This window comes from Suncus etruscus, chromosome 10 (assembly GCF_024139225.1).
Source record: "Suncus etruscus isolate mSunEtr1 chromosome 10, mSunEtr1.pri.cur, whole genome shotgun sequence".
NCBI classification, from domain to species: Eukaryota; Metazoa; Chordata; class Mammalia; order Eulipotyphla; family Soricidae; genus Suncus; species Suncus etruscus.
The window spans coordinates 109,867,080-109,886,868 of record NC_064857.1 but is presented as its reverse complement, the minus strand read 5'-3'; the positions used below and the strand labels follow the sequence as shown (position 1 = coordinate 109,886,868).

At 43.2% G+C, this 19,789-nt stretch overlaps 1 protein-coding gene across 2 annotated transcripts in view; it reads right to left on the bottom strand.

Annotated features, from left to right (window-relative positions):
- Nucleotides 1-19,789, bottom strand: part of ELMO1 (engulfment and cell motility 1) — a 514,761-nt gene that overhangs the window by 434,467 nt on the left and 60,505 nt on the right. For both annotated transcript variants that reach the window (XM_049781864.1, XM_049781865.1), the window contains exons 4-5: nucleotides 17,683-17,733; nucleotides 6,546-6,715 (exon numbers count right to left, since the gene is read on the bottom strand). In XM_049781864.1, coding sequence (XP_049637821.1) covers nucleotides 6,546-6,715; nucleotides 17,683-17,733 — 221 coding nt within the window. The remainder of the gene's footprint in view (nucleotides 1-6,545; nucleotides 6,716-17,682; nucleotides 17,734-19,789) is intronic.

Genomic DNA, 19,789 nt, shown 5'->3' with positions numbered 1-19,789 from the left:
TTTTGCTTATCTGTATTTTATTTTTTTTGTTTTTTGTTTTTTTGTTAGGTTTTTGGTTTTTGGTCACACCCGGCAGCGCTCAGGGGTCACTTCTGGCTCCACACTCAGAAATCGCTGCTGGCAGGCTCGGGGGATCATATGGTATGCCAGGATTCAAACCACTGTCCTTCTGCATGTAAGGCAAACGCCTTACCTCCTTGCTTTCTCTCCGGCCCCATCTGTATATTCTTTCTTAAACAATAACTAGAATTCAGAATGGCGGTCCCCAAGGGTAGTTTGAGAGCCTGGAGGCCCTGAGTGATGGATCCTCCAAACTGGGTGTGAGAGCCTGAGAGGGACCTGCCCTGCCGTGCATTGCTGGGCTCCTCAGGCCACTGCAACATGCTGGAGGACTCCAGGGTCTGGCCCAGCAGTGCTCAAGTAGACTATGTCATGCCAGAGATCCAACTGGGAACAACCAAATGCCACATGTCAGGCAGGCATGTGCCCCAATCCCTGTACAGTCTCAAGTCCTAAATACGATTTTTTTAAATGTATCTCTGTTTTGGTTGTTGAGTTTAGTCCTGACTAGGAATCAATCCTTATAAGAAAAAAGAGGCTCTAAGGCTCTTGGTCAGCCATAAGCAGTACTGTCCCTCTAAGGGATATGTCAGTGACCAGACACCCCACTTCTTGTAACTGCTGCAGGATGACAGTTGTCGGGGGTGGGGGGGGAGGGGACAGGTAATATAAAAAGCCAGGGAAGAAGTGCTGGGGGAAAGGGGTGAGCTAGGAGCTTCTGTAGCTCCTACTGGACGGTCAATGTCTGATACCTGGAGGAACTGTTTATAGGATTGCCACTTCCTGCCATTTTTTTGCCTCCTCTCCTACTGCTCAGGGCCCAATTATAACAAATCCTGACAAGGCTTGATCTGTCCGGTGAAAGGAATCTTACTTGTTGTACTATTGCTCCATCCCTATGATTCTTTTGTGTGTGTGTGTGTGTGTGTGTGTGTGTGTGTGGTTTTTGGGTCACACCCGGCAGCGCTCAGGGGTTATTCCTGGCTCCAGGCTCAGGAATTGCTCCTGGCAGGCACGGGGGACCATATGGGACGCCGGGATTCAAACCGATGACTTCCTGCATGAAAGGCAAACGCCTTACCCCCATGCTATCTCTCTGGCCCCTGATTCTTTTTTTTTTTTAAGGAAAGAAAGCTGAATCCAAAAGCTGCTCAAGTGCATAAATTCAACTTTTTCCTCTCTTGGATGCTTCAGTCCAAGGCGGTAATGGAGCTTAGTCATATCCAAGGGCGTAATTTTCCTGTTGCATGGCCAAGTGGGAGGGAAAGTGCTTGGTCCTGCCCTTTCATTCTTGGAAACAGTCCCCCTGTTCTTTTGACTGTTTCACAGAGCAAGGACTCAGGGTAAACAGGCCAATTGTGTGTGTGTGCACAGGCACAGACGAAGAACATGATGTTTCATTAAAACCCAAAGAAAAGCCAATTAGTCACAACACTGAATTGAGTTGTAACTTTTTTTTCCTTCAAATAAAGTAAAATTCATCATTTCTGAGAAATCTTTAAATACTCTTCTGAACAATTTTAAGAAGTTGCTGTCCAGAGTTGGGGGTGTAGTTCAGAGCATAAGCCTCAGCTAGCTGATGCTCTGGGTTCAAGTCCTGGCCCAATAAACAGTGAAAAGGAAAAAAAAAAAAGGAAAGAAAAGAAAAGAAAACTCCCCTTTCCCCTCCTACTACCAGGATGGTACAGCTTTAAATCCAAAGCACAAACTCACAACACTGAAAGCATAACATCTACCTTCTAGCATTGGTGGCCTAGTGGGTAAAGCATTGGCCCTGGAAGCCAGGGTTTGTGGGTTTGAATCGGCTCTGGGTAAGGAATGAAAACATAACATCTAAGCTTCAACCACCAAAATTTTAATGTCACTTTCAAGGTGGCAGGCAGCAAGTGGGGGGAGATCATAGAGTATGGGGGTACTGGTGATGGGAGTTGACGCTGGTGGTGGGATTGATGTTGAAATATTATATGCCTAAACTCAACTATCAGTAGCTTTGTAAATCAAGGTTCTTTCACTAAACAAAGCAAAAAGGGGGCAGAGGGGGCAGAAGTTGTACAGTGGGTAGGGCATTTGTCTTGCACTTGGTCAACCCAGTTTCAATGCCCAGTATCTCACTTGGTTCCCCAAGCACTGCCAGAAGTTATCCATGAGTGTGGAGCCAGGAGTAATCCCTGAGCACCATTGGGTGTGAATGAAAACCATCCCCACAAAAGTAAATAACAGGGGCTGGAGCAGTGGCACAGCAGTAGGGCGTTTGCCTTGCATGTGCTAACCTAGGACAGACCGTGGTATGATCCCTCGGCGTCCCATATGGTCCCCCAAACCAGGAGCGATTTCTGAGTGCATAGTCAGGAGTAACTCCTGAGCGTCATTGGGTGTGGCCAAAATAAATACATAAATAACAAATAAATAAATAAATAAAACCCTAATAAGAAAACACCATTCACTGACTCATGATCCTCACCTGAACTCAGACTGGGACAAGACTTTTCCTGAGTAACCCACTAGCTTCTACACCTATGTATGAGCTAAAATAAGAAAAGACATTTCAACATGTCACTACTGCAGCAAAAAATTCAACTCTGCTTTAAATACTTTGCTCTAACACAATGAAAATTTCCATACAATCCCAATCAGATCCTCTGGTAAGCAGCTGAAAAAAAATATTAAAAAAATTCAGCTTGAGGTGACAAGCAGGGAGAGTAATCTTTGATTCTTGTTAGAGCTCAGAGTAATGATGAAAATTCTACCACGTTTTTTTGTGTGTGTTTCCTAAAAATTTCCACAGGTTCTGCTGAGAAACCCTGTGCCTTTCCCAGTTGGCTGGCTGCCCGGGAGCCACTCTACATGCCTTCCCTAAAGCAGGATCTATTTAATTCGTGTGGTTTCAAGCCCAAGGAGTGCCATTAATTAATTGGAGTCTTGCTCAAAGTGTAATTGAGAAGCTAGGTTTTCTTGGAGGAAAAAAAAGCCTTTTTCTTTTCAATCAGAACAAATGGCTGTCGGGTCAAGCAAGCACCTTTGGAGCACGAGTTGCAAGAGGAGCCAAGAGAAAGAGGCAGCGGTCTGGAGCTCCAGATGCTCCTTCCTCCATCTTCCTAAGCAGCAAGACTTTAGGGTCAGAAAGCTACTACAGAAAGAAGGTAGGATGCTTATATTGCAGGAGGTCAAGCCAGTTTCGATTCCTGGCATCCCACAGGTCCCCCAAGCACTCCCAGGATTGATTCCTGAGTGCAGAGCCAGGAGTAACCATGAGCACTACCAGTTGTGACACAAAAACGAACTAATAAAACAAATAGAAAAATTCTGAATTTAGATACAAGGGTCAGAAATATATTGGAGGTGACAATACAGAGGGGAGACAACACATTCCTTTTTAGGGCCATGAGACTGGGATTTGGAAGAAATAAACCAAATCAGAATTCATCCAGGTCTGTCCCCAAGTTCTGGTTGTCTGTAGTAATAATCATTCATATAAATTGATAGGGCTGAAACAAATCAATGAATTGATAGGACTTACACAGATCAATTAGTATCATCCATTGTTTAAAATAGCATTTCCATAGTAATTGTCCACATACAGGTTATTAGTATTTACGGCCCTTGATGGGGGTACAAACCCATAATAGTTATCACTGTCCCAGGTCTGTGGCATGGGGCGTTGGGACACTCTTTAGGTCATGAGGAGATCCATAATAAGACAACAGCACAGATGAAAAGTGACTATATTAAGCCACCATGAGTAATCCTTGAGCACAGAGCTAGGCACAAAGCCCTGAGCAATAGCAAATATGGCCCCAAATAAGCAAATAAGTGAACAAAGAATAGTTGATCATTTAAGCTGAGGAGATAGTACAGGGGTGTTGGTGTAACACCACACATGCTGTGGACCCTGTTCTGCCCTGAGCAAGGAGGCCCCAGCATAGTTGCATGTGATCCCCAGTTCCATTGGGTGGCATAGTGATGTCCAGCACAGCAGGCCATGAGTAGTGTGTCAAATCCTCAGAACTGAACCCTGAACTTCTGTGGAGTAACATGAGAATCACCACAAAGGACCCCAGAGTCCCTGAACACCTCCACAAAAGGTGACATATTTCAAAAAAAGGAGAGTAGCATTCACTCAAAGGGAGGTAAATTCCCTTAGGTGAGTGTTCTGGAGGGAATGAAGACCCTATCCCCGAACTGTTAGCTTGAAACCAGGAACCTGTACTACAAAATGAGACCACAACTTCACTGACTGGCTGATACCGAGCCTTCCAGGGCATTCATCTTGCAATTCCAGCTTCCAGAATGAAAATATGTTTATACTATCTAGGTCACCCAGTCTAGGGCATTTTGTTCAAGTAGCTGTAGCACAATTCCAGTACATTTGCAAGCATTTACACAACAGCACTATGGATGTTGGAGAACTGGTGGCAGATGAACTAAGGATGGCCTCATATAAGCAGATTACAATGCAACTGGACTTTGACATTTCAAAGGATCACAACTCACATTCTGCTCTCCGCCTTAACAAGAAATAAAGGATCTGATGGGTTCTGCACAGGGATTTCGCCCTGAGCATCTATCCCTCACAATTCTGTTCCTAGGTCAATACTCTGAGATCCTGAAACGTAATGTTATTCAGCTTTCTTCTAGCTATTTTAAGCTTCAATTCCGACTTTTAAGTAAACCATTTAGGTTTTGAATAATACCCAGAATTTACATTTCTTTGTTCCACTTCAAGCAGATAGCTGGATGCCAAGACTTTAATGAGTATAGAGTTTTAATTTAATGACAATAATCTACAAATTACCTTTTCTAAATCATAGGAACCTGCCTGTTGGTCGTCTTGGATTAGATTCCCAGCATATCAGTCTAACTACATCCTAGATATTCTTTCTCTTTGACTGTAAGGATAATCGCCAATTACAAATTCTAAAAGACACTCTAGTATGGGAGTTATTCCTGCTGAAATAAAACATCCTCTGTTTAACCAAGCAAAAAAAAAAAAAAAATATATATATATATATATTATCGTAACAGTCCAACTGACAACACTAAATAATGTCAAGTGTTGGAGGCAGAGGGAAGGAGGGAGGGAAGGAAGGAATAAAGGAAGGAAGGAAGGAAGGAAGGAAGGAAGGAAGGAAGGAAGGAAGGAAGGAAGGAAGGAAGGAAGGAAGGAAGGAAGGAAGGAAGGAAGGAAGGAAGGAAGGAAGGAAAGAAGGGAGGGAGGGAGGGAGGGAAGGAGGGAGGGAGGGAGGGAGGAAGGAAGGAAGGAAGGGAGGGAGGGAGGGAGGGAGGGAGGGAGGAAGGAAGGAAGGAAGGAAGGAAGGGAGGAAGGGAGGGAGGGAGGAAGGGAGGGAGGGAGGGAGGGAGGGAGGGAGGGAGGGAGGAAGGAAAGAGGGAGAAAGGAAAGGGGAAGGAAGGGGGAGGGCGGGAAGGGGAGGGGATGGAGGGAAGGGAGGAAGGGAAGGGGAGGGGGAGAGGGAAAGGGGTAGAAAGGGAGGAGAGAGAGAAAAAGGGAAGGGGAAGGGAGAGATGGAGGGAGAGAGGGAAGGGGATAGAAAGGAGGGAGAGGAGAAGGGAGGAAGGCCAGTCATGTACAGTCATTAGCTCACTCATTGAATCATCAGACTTAAAAGAACCTGGTTTAATTCCCAACTCCCAAAGCTATTTACTCCTAAGGACTCTGTCTCCTGGCTCTGAATAACATTAATTTAGCATGTTAATATGGAACTAATGGACTTAACAATTTCAGATTTTCTAAAAGTCAGTACTAATGGCAACCTGCCCATCTGGCTTCAGACCCTGGACGTTCTGGAGGATTCTCTGCCCATTCTGCATGAGCTAGACCAATCTGGCTCCTTCCACTGCACAATTCTGCAAGAGACACAAAGCTCAGTTCTGTCAGCTGCTCACTGTGAGCACCCTCAGAGTGCACCAAAGGCCTTCTGACTGTCACCTGTTCTGGAAGAAGAACAGAAGGAAGCTGACATTCTTTTAAAATTCCCAGATTTTTTGAATATAGCAAGTGTCTACTGCCTAGTATACTTAATTTTAAATAACTCCAGCTCCTCAGCTCACCATTTAAGTGTGCAGTTATTTCAGGGATGCTATTTTGACCTGGTTCAATACTTTGAAGTAGAAATAGATATTTCTAATATTTTTAATGGCATCAAGAAAAAAAAACATTTTTTCTTGGGTCTGAGCAAGGGACAGGAGGGATTTATAATCTGTATAACTATGCTTTAGTTTTGGAAAGGTAATAAGAGATAATAAGCTCTTTTCCTTCTATATCTGATGTTTCTAGTATGACAGGGAATTTGTGTGGTAGGTAGTAGTTATGACTGTCTGAGCCTGCAACCCAGGCACTGTCTGGGACCATTTGCCTCTGAGTTTGGCCAATTTCTGACCCATCAAACTAGCAACTGCAAGCACATCTGCCACAGCCCAAAGCTGTAAAGAAGAGGACAGATGAGAGGTTTGGAGAAAACGATGCTTACTCGGTGCCGCTTTCCACCATCTGTGTGAGCAGGGAGATTCCGTCCAGGTTTATGAACTCCTGGGCAAACGTGATGTCCCGCGAGAGGCTGGCCAAGTCTTTCAGGGCCTCCAGCTTGGCGTCCATGCTCGACGACTGGATCCTCTCGTGGAGCTGCTGGGCATTTTGTGCCTCACGGAGCACAACCAAAGGGAGACAGAAACGACAGAAGACACAAAGACAACAAAATAAACTTCATGGAAATGTGAGAAGCAGAAGCCAAAGTGCCACATTTGGCACTTTGTGCCGTGGCAGGCTCCCAGCTCCCAGTACACCTGCCTCTGAACAACCTCAAGTTCACTCCTGGGACTTGCTTTCATTCCATAGAGCTTGTTGTGCCACTGAGTTGAAAAGCAGGTCCCCAAAGCAGTAAAGTGTAAGAAACTACAAAGGATGGGGTCTGAGCAGTGGAGCAGTGGCGCAAGCAGTAAGGCGTCTGCCTTACCTGCACTCATCTAGGACAGACACGCGGTTCGGTCCCGCATCCCATATGGTTCCCAAGCCAGGAGTAACCCCTGAGAATCACCGGGTGTGGCCCAAAAACAAAAACGAAAACAAACAAAAGAAACTACAGAGGATGTGGCAACAAAAAGGGAAGATTGGAGACAGAGTTTACTTCCAGAGTGAAAAAGTGCTGAGCGTAGAAAGCTCAGAAGGCTGAGCACCAGAAGGCAGGGTCAGACCCCTGAAGCCACAAGCTTCCCCAGAAATTCTAGAAGTGACTCCCAGCACCGATCTGAAAGTAGCTCATGAGCACAGCTGGATGCGGTCCCCAAAAATAAAGTACATGAACAAATGAACAGGCATTATCTCTAAGTAACGAAAAGCCTTTTGCTTAGGTAAGCAATGATATGAATTAAACAGCCCAATGCTCTCCCATCAGACAAATCATCTGAGTCGTACCAACCTAACACAGATTTCAAAGTTTCAATGGATTTCCAGGTTACTGAAATCTTCCAACAAAATGCAAGGTCACTTATAAAATTGATTTAGAATACATAAACAAGAGGTGTTCCCTGCTTTGGGTACGTACTTCTGACATTGAAAACAAAATCATTTCCAAATCCTGCGAGATCAAGTTTTCCAAGGCGTGGATAGTTTTCTTTTCCCTTTTGAATTTGTGTTTATCTCTTATAGTTTAGATCTCTGGTTTATCAGAGTGTTAGCACTGATAGATCTGGTCACAGTTACGTCATCCCGCCCCATGCGAGGCCTGAGGGCCTCCTTCTGTGTCCTCATGTAGACTTTCTGAAAAGCACTTCATGGCTTTGACTGACAGGACCAGGAGAAATGGAAATCTTTAAAAAATCTGCCCTTCTGGAGAATCACTTAAAATCTGTTTCTGTGCATCCTGTAAAGGTTTACGTAGCCACTTTTAAGTTGGGGCAGACAGTAGGAAAAATTTTACATGATGAAGTTTTCCTATCTGTGTTTTCACTTAATATAGCATCTGCTGTAGCTATTATTTAACTCAAAATTACACTGGCTAAGCCATCCTGATCTTCTGATCCTTTTAAGGTACTTGCTCTCTCCCCTCTGAAATTGCATTTAATTTCAGGGGAAATGGAAGAGAGAGTTGTTTGTTGGTTTAATTCCTAAAAATAAGGAATCTTGGAGCTGGAGAGATGATAATAGTGGGGTAGTGGGTTCGACTTGGAAGAGATGCCCTGGCTCAATCCCTGGTGCCACATATGGTCCCTGAGTGGTTCCTGCACACGGAAATGAAAGTAAGCCTGAGCAGTGCTGGGTGTGGCCCCAAACAAAAATTTTGAGGGATCGCAGGAAAAACAGATTAAAACATCTGATAAGGCCTATAAATCTCTAGCAAGTGAAGAGTACAAGGGGAGAGGAAATCCCAAAAGTTCTGTCTTGAGACCACGGGGGGTGAGGGGGCCCCATTTATGGCTCCATAGCAAAGCCTACCTCCATGCTCCTCTGCCTCCCTCTGCATATTGGAGGGGTAAACTTGAACCTTCACAGGGATGCATGAGACTGAGACTCCCAGAAGACTAGGCCAGAAAAGCCCCTCAGGTGGCTGAGTCCCACTCAGAGTTTCCAGTTCTGCATGTGCAGTGCAGGTTCAGCTCAGCTGCTGTCTTTGCTGCACCTCTCAGACCACCTGTGAGAACACCCCCAGCTTTGAACCTAGAGGGATGCATGTACAAATAGCCCACCTGCATATGAAGAGTGAATTTCTTTTTTTTTTCCTCTGGGCTTTTTATTTTTGAGTCACACCCAGCAGCACTCAGGGCTTATCCTGGCTCTACCCTCAGAAATCGCCCCTGGCAGACTCGGGGGATCATATGGGATGCCGGGATTCAAACCATCTTTCTGCATGCAAGGCAAACGCCTTACCTCCATGCTATCTCTCCAGCCTGAAGTGTGAATTTCTAATCACCGTCTCCTTCCGGGCATATTACACTCCCCTCAAAAATAACAAAGATCTACTAGTCTTTTTAATGTAGAAACTTTCCAGGAAGAAATTTTGCTTAACTTCTTGTCTCAATCTATTTATGGAACATAGGTAAAGGAGAAGATAGTCTTTCACCTTTTTAATGTGCTTGACTCAATTAAAAGTTAATGATGGGCCCGAAGAGAAAGCACAGCGGCGTTGGCCTTGCAAGCAGCTGATCCAGGACCTAAGGTGGTTGGTTCGAATCCCAGTGTCCCATAGGGTCCCCTGTGCCTGCCAGGAGCTATTTCTGAGCAGACAGCCAGGAGTAACCCCTGAGCACTGCCGGGTGTGGCCCAAACACCAAAAAAAAAAAAAAAAAGTTAATGATGTACCTAAAATAAAAGAAATGAAAATGCTGAAGAGAGAGTCCAAATGGGTAGGGAACCAGTGCCTGGCACAAAATTGACCTGAGTTCCACTCCCTCCATCTCCAAAGCTCCTGTTCAACCTGCCAAGAGTAATCCCTGAGCACCTGCATTCACTGTGGATCGAGTCCCCAAAGGGAGCCATAAATTGTTAAATCTCTCTTAAGTCAGTATTTTTCCAGTTGTAAATGGGTCAGACAGGACCGTGGATTCTTTTCACCGACTCTGAGCTCTACATGGAGTGGCTATGAACCTCTTATTATACAAACATGCAAATAAACCTTTGTTGTTTAAGTATTAGCCCTTGGTGAAGGAATCTTGCTTTCCTGACACCAGCAGAATCTTCACTCACTGATTCAACACATGTGTCTGGAAAAAACTTCTCTGAGACAGTTCCTTGCTCTGTCCACTGGAGATCCAGCAACGAAAGAACAAGATTATTACCTTTTTGGGGCCGAAGAGGGTGTTTGCCTTGCATGCGGCGGACTGAGGATGGACCGGTTCCATTCCCGGCATATGGTATCCCAGCCTGCCAGGGGTGAGTTCTGAGTGCAGAGTCAGGAGTAGCCCCAAAGTGCCACCAGGTGTAACCCAAAAATCAATCAATCAAGTCTAAAAAAAAATATTATTACTTTCTTGTGCTAACATATTCAGTGTAAGAAGAAAGGTAAGAAAAGCTTATGAAATATTTAAATATTTAATACGCTTAAATATGTACAGCATAAACTAAATGTCGGGGACGGTAAAGAGTTTTATGGCTGGGGCCGGAGAGATAGCATGGAGGTAAGGCGTTTGCCTTTCATGCACAAGGTCGATGGTTCGAATCCCGGCGTCCCATATGGTCCCCTGTGCCTGCCAGAGGGGATTTCTGAGCATAGAGCCAGGAATAGCCCCTGAGCACTGCCAGGTGTGACCCAAAAACAAACAAACAAAAAAAAAGAGTTTTATGGCTAAGGGGATAGAGTGGTTGGAGCTACACCCAGTGATATTCAGGGGACAAGACAAGGTGCCAGGCACTGAACTGGGCTCAGCTGCTTCTCCAGCTCTGTGAATGCTGACTTTTGTCTGTTTGTTTATTTGTTTGTTTGGGGGCCACAAACAAAACAAGCTTTGTGTTCAGAAATCACTCCTGATAGGCATGCAGGGGATCGAACCCAGGTCAGCCACTGTGCTGTCACTCTGACCCAGACTGGTGAGTTTTTAAAGATGTGTCCATTTTCAGGGACAAACGTACAAGAAAGTATTGTTTATGCAGAACTGAGCACATTTGAGGGGAGGATTCCCTTATGGCAAGAATCACTTTTGCAAATGCAGACCCAGTTTTGAGTTTATGAAAAAGGAGCATGTCCAGAGACAATGAACACAGAAGAGAGTCAGCAGAGATGAGGAGCGGGAGACAGAGTGAAGAGAATGAAGTCTGAGCAGCCAAGGAGGAGCAGCCCTAGGTGATGCTAAGTTTCCCATAAATGAGCCACAAAACCTGGTGCATTTGGACTGTTTAAAATAGCAGTTATGGGCTGGAGAGATAGCATGGAGGTAAGGCGTTTGCCTTTCATGCAGAAGGATGGTGGTTTGAATCCCGACATCCTAAATGGTCCCCAGAACCTGCCATGGGTGATTTCTGAGCATAGAGCCAGGAGTAACCCCTGAGCGCTGCTGGGTGTGACCAAAAAAATAAATAAAATAAAATAAAATAGTTATCTTGAACACTGAGAGAACAACACAATGTTCAATAATGGGACAAGGTAGAAATCACACGACCAATGGAAGAAAAGTATATGAAGCAAAATATAATTTTTATAGAATGAAGTATAAGATATTGACATGATAGAGAAAGGCCATATGAAAATATATCTGGTTGTGGGGTCAGAGAGATAGCATGGAGGTAAGGCGTTTGCCTTACATGCACAAGGTCATTGGTTCGAATCCCGGCATCCCATATGGTCCCCCAAGCCTGCCAGGAAAGATTTCTGAGCGTGGAGCCAGGAGTAATCTCTGAGCGCTGCCAGGTGTGACCCAAAAAAAAAAAAGAAAGAAAAAGAAAATATATCTGATTGTGGAACAAGGTTGTCAGGACACAAGAATTTGTCTCTGAACACTAGAACACTTCTTTAAGAAGTGAACACTTCTTTAAGAGAAGAAAATTTTCAGATCTCCCCACACTTAATTCTCTAAAACAGATTTGTATACATGATTAACATATATTTGCATGTATGTACACATTTGCATAAAAATGACCAACAGAGCCATCAAGATATGATCTATGGTTATTGAGGACTCCAGTTTTGCATATCTTTCTCTGGAGCAAAGTTCACATCCAAATTTCATATTAATTCTGTAATATTTGGAATTAATGAAATTAATTTTAAAATTAAAATAGAAACTTACATCTGTTGTTTTTGTTTTGTTTTTCAAAAAATTACCACAAAGAACGATAGTTTAATAGTATGGTTTTTGTTCTCAGGTGCAAACAAATTTTTCATTGAGCTGCAAAGAGCATCTCTGCTCTTACAGGTTCTCATAATTATTCTCAAGAAACTCCCAGTTTCTGCTCTCTGGCACCAACTAAAAACTAAAAAGCCTTTAGGCTCAGAAGCTCACAGGTATTTAATTCATTTTTGTTTTGCTTTATGGTCATGAGTGTCTATACTCAAGGCTTACGCCTGGCTCTGCACTCAGGGATCATGCCTGGCAGTGCTCAGAGAACCACATTGAGTTGTTGGGGATCAAACCCAAATTGGAGGCATTCAAGGGAAATGCCATACTGGCTGCACTATGTCTCTAGCCCCAATACTTTAAATGTACATTCAACATTATCTAGCAATCCACTCACACTTTTCTAAAATATTCCTTCCAAAATGGCCCAATTAAACTGACCCTCTGTAATCATGCCTCATATTTCACAGAGGAATTAAAAACAATGGACTAGACATTCCTTCCTCCTCTTCTTTTGGCAGTCTTAGCCCGACTCTGCATCTGTTCTGTTGTCTGGTAAAGGCCATTGTTACCCACAATTCCTTCCATAACCCTTCCCTTCTTGCTGTCCTGAATGATTGATTTCATTTGGGTTATTTCATCGGGTTATTTTCTGTAGTTGTTCATTTCCAGCTGCTAACTTCTCCAACAGCTGCTTACTTAAGAAGACATACTGCTAACTTTAAAAGATACCTGTCTTTATCCTTTGACTCAGTTCCTCTCTCTGGTCACATCCTCACTTCTCTGCCCCATTCACAGCAAATTTTCTTCAAAAACAAATAAATAAAGTGGGTTTAAAGCCACCACCCAGGAGCACCTGCTCTCTTCTGGCTGCAGCATTGAGGAGCCCTGCCCACTTCTGCACAAGTGTCTCCAAGGTGTGAGCAATAAGGCTAAGAGGCAAATTTAGGGAGTCTGCTGAGCTTTCAACTTCCCTGGTGTCTTGGTTTCCTTGGAAATAGTTGGGCGCTCCCTTCTCCAGCTCTTCTTCTAAGCCTCGTCTGTGCAGGGCTGTCCCTTCCCCATGGCAGTGACATCCCCACTGCCCCTCCCACATGAATTGCACAGTGGCTGCTGCTGTACTGCCCTCACAGCATGATAAATGCTGACATGAATATTTTTATCTTCATGGACGCAAAAAGTACCTCTCCCATTTCCCCTCCCCAGCCCGTCTCAGTAACTGCATCACTGCTTAGCTTCCCTGTGCTTCCTCCACACGGCCTCTCTCGGCACCTCCAAAGCATTGGCATGTGCGCGTAGCATGTTCACCAAAACCCTCCTGCACACCATCGCTCTCCTGTGGCACTTGTCCTGTTCCTTCCAGAACCTACCTGTCCAGCTGCCTAAAGCCTTCCTGGCTTCTTTCTAGGAATCGCTCCTCTCTAAGAGAGTGGTCCGAAAAACAACTGAAAATGTTCTGGAATGTTCCCAGTTTCTGAACTAGGAAGACTGCAAAGGGATTTTAACGGTACTGTTCTAAAGGATCTCAAATAACCTAAGGCTGAGAGTGACTGAAACAATACCATTTTTCTTGCTGCTAGAATGAGTGAAGCTAGTGAGAAGTTTGAAAGTAATAACCAACTATTCTTTTTTTTTTTTTTTTGCTTTTTTGGGCCACACCGATGATGCTTATGGGTTATTCCTGGCTATGTGCTCAGAAATCACTCCTGGTTTGGGGGACCATATGGAACGCCGGGGAATGGAACTGTGGTCGGTCCTAGGTTAGCGCTTGTAAGGCAAACGCCATATTGCTTGCTCAGATCCTCCCCTTTTGTTTTTAACTATTCTTGATTATTAATTTATTCATAAGGCATCATGCAAATTGAGGAATCAGACCTCTATTACACACTATTCCTAATTCGCTACTTTTATTTTTTGTGAACTTAAAGATTTATGACATTGCTTTTATGCTTTTGTTGGCAAACTTGTTGCTTTTCTTTGTGACTCTGGGCTCTAGTCAACTTAAAGAGGCTTTGCACACTCAGAGATTACAAATACATTTAAGACAAAAATTTCAGAAGCAAGACAACTATTTTAGAACAGGAACTAACTCTAAAATCCACTTAAATTGCATGTGTGACCTCAGTTGTAATTTCCACAGGAAACTTCCATGGCAAGCAGTAGGAAATACTACCCAGCTGCAAAACTGGTCTCTCCCCCAAATCTCAAGTGTTCAATAAAGTAATACATTCCCTGGGTGCATCTGTGCCTTTATTTCCTCTTAGTGGTGAAGCAGCGCTCAGGGGCCAACCTTTCAAGACTTAGGAGGCCATATTTGGTGCCAGGATTTGGACGACTGCTGTAGTCATCCCTGTGTGTGAGGCAAGTGCCTTGCTATCTCTTTCTCAAGTCCCAGAACTATATTTCCATAATCCTATGGGCACAAATAGAGAAAAGATGAATCCTGGAAAATATACACTTTTGGAGCCAGAGAGATTACAGGGGTAAAAGCACCTGTTTAATCCCTTGTACCATATATGTCATCCCTGAACATGACAAGAAATGGCTCCTACATAGAACTAGATGCAGTCCCTCCCCTTCTAAATACCCTCTTTGGGGGATAGGGGATTGGGCCACACCTGGCAGTGCTCAGGGCTTACTCCTCTCTTTGTAGTCAGAGATCACTATTTGGGTGTAATCAGGGAACCATATATGAGATGCCACAGGTCAAATCCAAGTCAGCCGTATGATTGGCAAACACCCTCCCTAAGGTACTATCTCACAGGTCCAAATACACACATTTAAGATGACCACTAGCAAGAAATATGATACTAAGGGGCCCCTAAGTCAAGTGCAAGGGCTCTGTAAATTTAAACACGTAGGCAGAGTAAGTTCAGCAGAGTCATGTGTTGCCTAGAACAAAACTGTGTGCATGTGTGAGCATATGTGTATATGAATATTCCTGTCCCGGTGCCCAGCTAGAAAGAGTTTAGCTGAGAAAGATGACAGGAATACTAAGTTAAGTATAAAACTAGGTGCTAGCTTCTTTATGCTTCTCTAACACCTTTGGCACATGGATGGGTATTTTGTTCCCCACTTATTTTGCTGTAGGTGTAAAATAATCAGAGTTAGCATCTGCCTGCCCATATTCTTAGGTAAGAACAAAGTAAAAAATACAGTCTACCAACAAGTGAAGTTTACAGATCCAAAATAACTTTCGTATAGAGTAATTCCTAATTTGGTTTGGTTTGGTTCTGCCAATTGCCAAAACCTTAAACGTGCTTGATTAAAAGGTCTGAACTTTTATTCTGGACTTTAAAAATCCAGCTCTTCCTTAAAACCACATTTTAATTTTTATCTACTTTTTTATTGTGGAACCCACTGGAAATGAGAAGGCTTATTCCTCCTGACTCTGTGCTCAGGGGTCATTCCTGATGGTCCCCAGAAAACCGATGTGCTGCCTAGGTTTGAATTAGGCTCAGCGAGATGCAAGACAAGCACCTTCTGCACTGTACCAGCTCTCTAGTTCCATTCACATGTTGAAAATTCCACCAAGTATTCAGGTTTGGACAACTGTTCTTTGGAATATGGAAAGAATGTCTGGTTGGTAATGCCCATTTAGCACTCTGTACAGCCTTTTATGCTGGCTATGGCATTTTTCCCTACTTCATGCTGGGAAAGTGAGGGCCCCTCACTAAAGAGCAACCCGCCATCCCGAATGTCACCGTGACATTGTCACTTGTTGTCACTGCACACTGCCCACACCTTACACCCAACCCTCCTTTACAGAATGACTAGGGACATTTTGTTCAAGAACTCATGGCAATTAAAGAGATTCTTCTTTGGCAGAGAATAGGACTAGAGTCTCTTTTAATGAGCTTTCCAAATTCTAGGCAGAAACTAAAAGCAAGGTGTACTCTTTCTGCCCAGAATGTTGATGAGTGATTGTAACAGGATAAATAAGAATGACAAAAAAAAAAAAAAAACGAAAACTGGTTTCTAAAGGTCAAATTAACATGAATTCATGCTGACTAAAGTAAGAAGAGAAATACTGAAAGACAAAAAATGAAGGGTCACCAAGTAGTCACTGAAAACTACAGATACATTATCACTTCTTTCAAGTGGCAAGAAGGCATCGGGAGACAGTTGAGTCAACTCCAGCAGTGCGTCTGCCATGCTCAGGGTTTAAAGTGCCATTGTGCTAAATGCTTAAAGGGTTTTCAGCCTCTCTAATGTGATTTTCAATGAGAAGAATTTGTGGCAGCTACAGGACCCACAATTTAATTTTAGCCAGATGCTTTCCCCAATTTTTAAATTTATTTTTAGTTTAACCACATGGCTCCAGTAGAAACTGAAAATGAGAGACCGTTTCATCACATATGCAGAGTGAAAAGAGTGACACTTGGTGTATTTCCTGCAGCTCGTTCTTGAGGAAAGCAATAGATGCACTGTGAAATGATCTCCTTTCAATATGCTAATGTCACTATCTAAAGCAACTGTGGAAAAGTTAAGATAAGCAACAAAATCAGCACCAGCATGTTAACTCAATTGTTTTTGAAAGCTTATAATTAGAAGATTTTTGAAGTTTTCTCTGGAAGAAGATCCTAATGAAGTAGCCCAAGTGGCAAACATTTCTTTTTTTTTTTTTTTTATTTAAACACTGTGGTTACAAGGTTGTTTTGAATTCAGTTGGTTTTTTCTCCACAGATAAAGTTGTTCATGATTCAATTACAGTCATACAATGTACAATAACCTTCACTAGTGCCAATTTCCAGCCACCAATGTCCCCATTTTCCCTCTCACCCTCCCAGATGCCCTCTCCTCTGACTGTCTCTGAGGTACACATTTTCTTCTATCTCTCTTTCTCTCTTCCTTTTTTTTTTTTTTTGCCCTGTTTAGATATGTTGCTTTGCAATCCAGTGCATATTTCCCCTCAACAATGTCTCTAGTTTCCCGACCACCCAGCCTCCTCCACCTTCCTCTGGGGCAGGCATTTTACTGCTCTCTCTCCCTCTCTTTTCTTTTTTGACACTGTGCTTTCCATTATTGCTAATTAAGGGGCATCATTCATATCACTTTATACTTTTTCAGCACCCAGCTCTTATCCAGAGTGATCAGTTCCAACCACCACTGTTACTGTGGACTATTAATTTACCACTCTTTGTGGAAAGCTTCCTACCATGGATTGGTCCTCTTGCTCCTTATCTCTATTTTCTCTGGGTATTACCATACTATCTATTACTTGTCTTATACCCCACAAATGAGTAAGACTATTCTATGTCTATCACTCTCCCTCTGACTCATTTCATTCAGTATAACAGTCTCCATATCCATCCATCTTTAAGCAAATTTCATGACTCCACTTTTCCTAACCATAGCGTAGTAATCCATGTATAGAATACTGCCATTTCTTTAGGCAGCAGTTTAACTTTTGTTAAACTATTTGTTTATCATAACAGCTGAACAAATCCAGAAAATTCTGGACTTATTCTAACATAGAGTCTCTTTTTTGGCTGATTTCTGTCTTAAATTGCTCACATCACATTGGGAAGGCGTGTGGGCCTTTGGGCACCACAAGTCAATGTGGCTGTCAGATGAAAACTGACAAAATGAGAAGGTTGAAGTAGCACCACACTTGACCCATGAAGCCAGTGATGTACACGGAACAAAGTGATTCTCCTTGTAGTGGCAACTAAAAGAAGGAAAAGGGAATTCCAGAAAGTTTGCAGTACTGCATGTAAGAACAGTTCAGAGGCCTTCTGTCTTACGTGAAAAACACCCTAAAGATGAATATCTCATGCACACATACTGAAGTACTGGACAGCAAAATACTGATTGAAAAGCTGTAAATTATGACTGACTTACCGGTGATGTGGTGAGTCGAAGGATAGTGCCGTTCTTTATTTCATTGCGATTCTAAAATAGAAAAAAATATTTTTAATAAACATTCAATAAAGACTTCATAAAGAAGAGAAAGGCAACCTAGTAGCGAACCTAAGTAATAACCGTTTAGGGGATGGAGAGAGGGTGCAGCCTTGCATGTGGTTGACTGTTGTTTTAATATAATTTAAAGATTCTACTGTTGGTTGTGGGATGGTGAGGCCTCTCTGGATTCAAGGCAGCTCCTACAGTCCCTACCCTATGGCCTGGCAGGACTGAAGGTTGCAGGGTGAAGGCAGAGAGCTTCACAAAGCAGTCAGATGAAGTTCCAGGAGTCAGCCAGCTATTTCACAGTCCTAACCTAACATATACATTTCCTCACATGGCTTCTGTGCTAACACACACACACACACACACACACACACACACACACACACACACACACACACCCCACAAAGCATTTTTCCAATTCAGTTTCTTCTCACTTGGAGTAATTATAATTATTTCTACAAAGAACTTTTAACTGGATCTCAGTTGTGTTAACTTTATTTAAGTCACAGTTGACATTCAATACAGAGGAAGTGATATAAACTCACAGAACAGGCATATGGGATCCAAAAATATCAAATAAAAATAATTTTTAAAGGTTACTAAGGCAATATGACCAAGCAATTTACTCCTACAAATATACCCCAGAGAACTGAAAACGTATTTTCACACGAATCCTACACAGTTGCTTTCAGAAACCTTATTCTGAACAGCTAAATGGTGGAAACAGTAATAATCTTCATCAACTGTTAAGTGGATAAATTTAAAAAGTGGCATATCCATTCAATAAAATATCTGAAGACCATTATCAGAAATGAAACCCCAATGTGGATGAGCCTTGAAAACATGTTATGAACAAAAAGGAAACGGGTATAAAGGCCGCATATTCCATGTAAAAAATGTCCAGAATAGGTCAAGCCACAGAGAGAGGTTCAGTGGTTGGTAGAGGCAGGGTTTCTTCTGCAGCGATGAAAACAGTTTGACATGGTTTGTGGTGATGGTTTTGTAACCTGTGGGTACATTCCTAAAGAACAACATTCAATTGATCATTTGAAAAGGTGCCTTTCTTTTCTTTCAGTCTATGAATTACACCCGAATAATGCTGCTATTTTATGAGGCAATTAAGGAGCTTGGTTTCTTCACATTTGCAGATTCCTACCGCATGTTTCCTTGAAATCAGAGTAAACAGACCCCAAATCTGACTGTCTCCAGGAGGAAAGTTTATATGAGGTGAGAGCCTTAAACTGTTACCACAGCAGTTTTGGTTGTGGAGGCAGAATTTCACTGGCAGTTTGGTTTCTCTGCCACCAGAGTCTGTAGCACTCTCCACTTGCACCAAATAAGCATATGGAGAGGATAAGGAAATTTCCCCTCCACAGCACCCAGTCCCTGAGGTCACTACACATGTCCTGTCTGGGACAAGAAGCCAGACCTGGAATGGGCACACTAAAGCAGTCGAGGTCTTGCAGAACCAGAGGTCAAAGACACAGTGAGAGCAGGTCTCCCCCGTAGCCAATTCTGAGGATTCTGAAAAATGGATTTTCTGGGTTGGAGTAATAAATAGTACAGCAAGTGTGCTTTGCACACGATCCCTGGCACCACATGTGATCCCCCAAGTCCTATCAGGAATGATTACAGAACCAGGAGCAATCCCTGAGCACCACTGAGTATGTCCCACTCTGAACTCTGACCCCCAAAATGGCATTATTTTTTAGAATTAAGTGAAAAGAAACAGGCTTCAAACCAATGCCTGCTCCAAAAGAAAATCAAATCTGAATGCCTGATATTTAATGTAGGTAGGCCCAAAAGTTCCGTTTTAAATGGCATCACGACTGCCAGACAGACACTTTGGGATGAACTTTTTTTTTTTTTTGCTTTTTGGGCCACACTCGACACTCAGGGGTTACTCTTGGCTATGTGCTTAGAAAACAGTCCTGGCTTAGGGGACCTATGGGACGCTGGGGGATCGAACCGCAGTCTGTCCTAGGTTAGTATGTGCAAGATACGTCCTACCGCTTGTGCCACGGCTCCAGCCCCTGGTTGA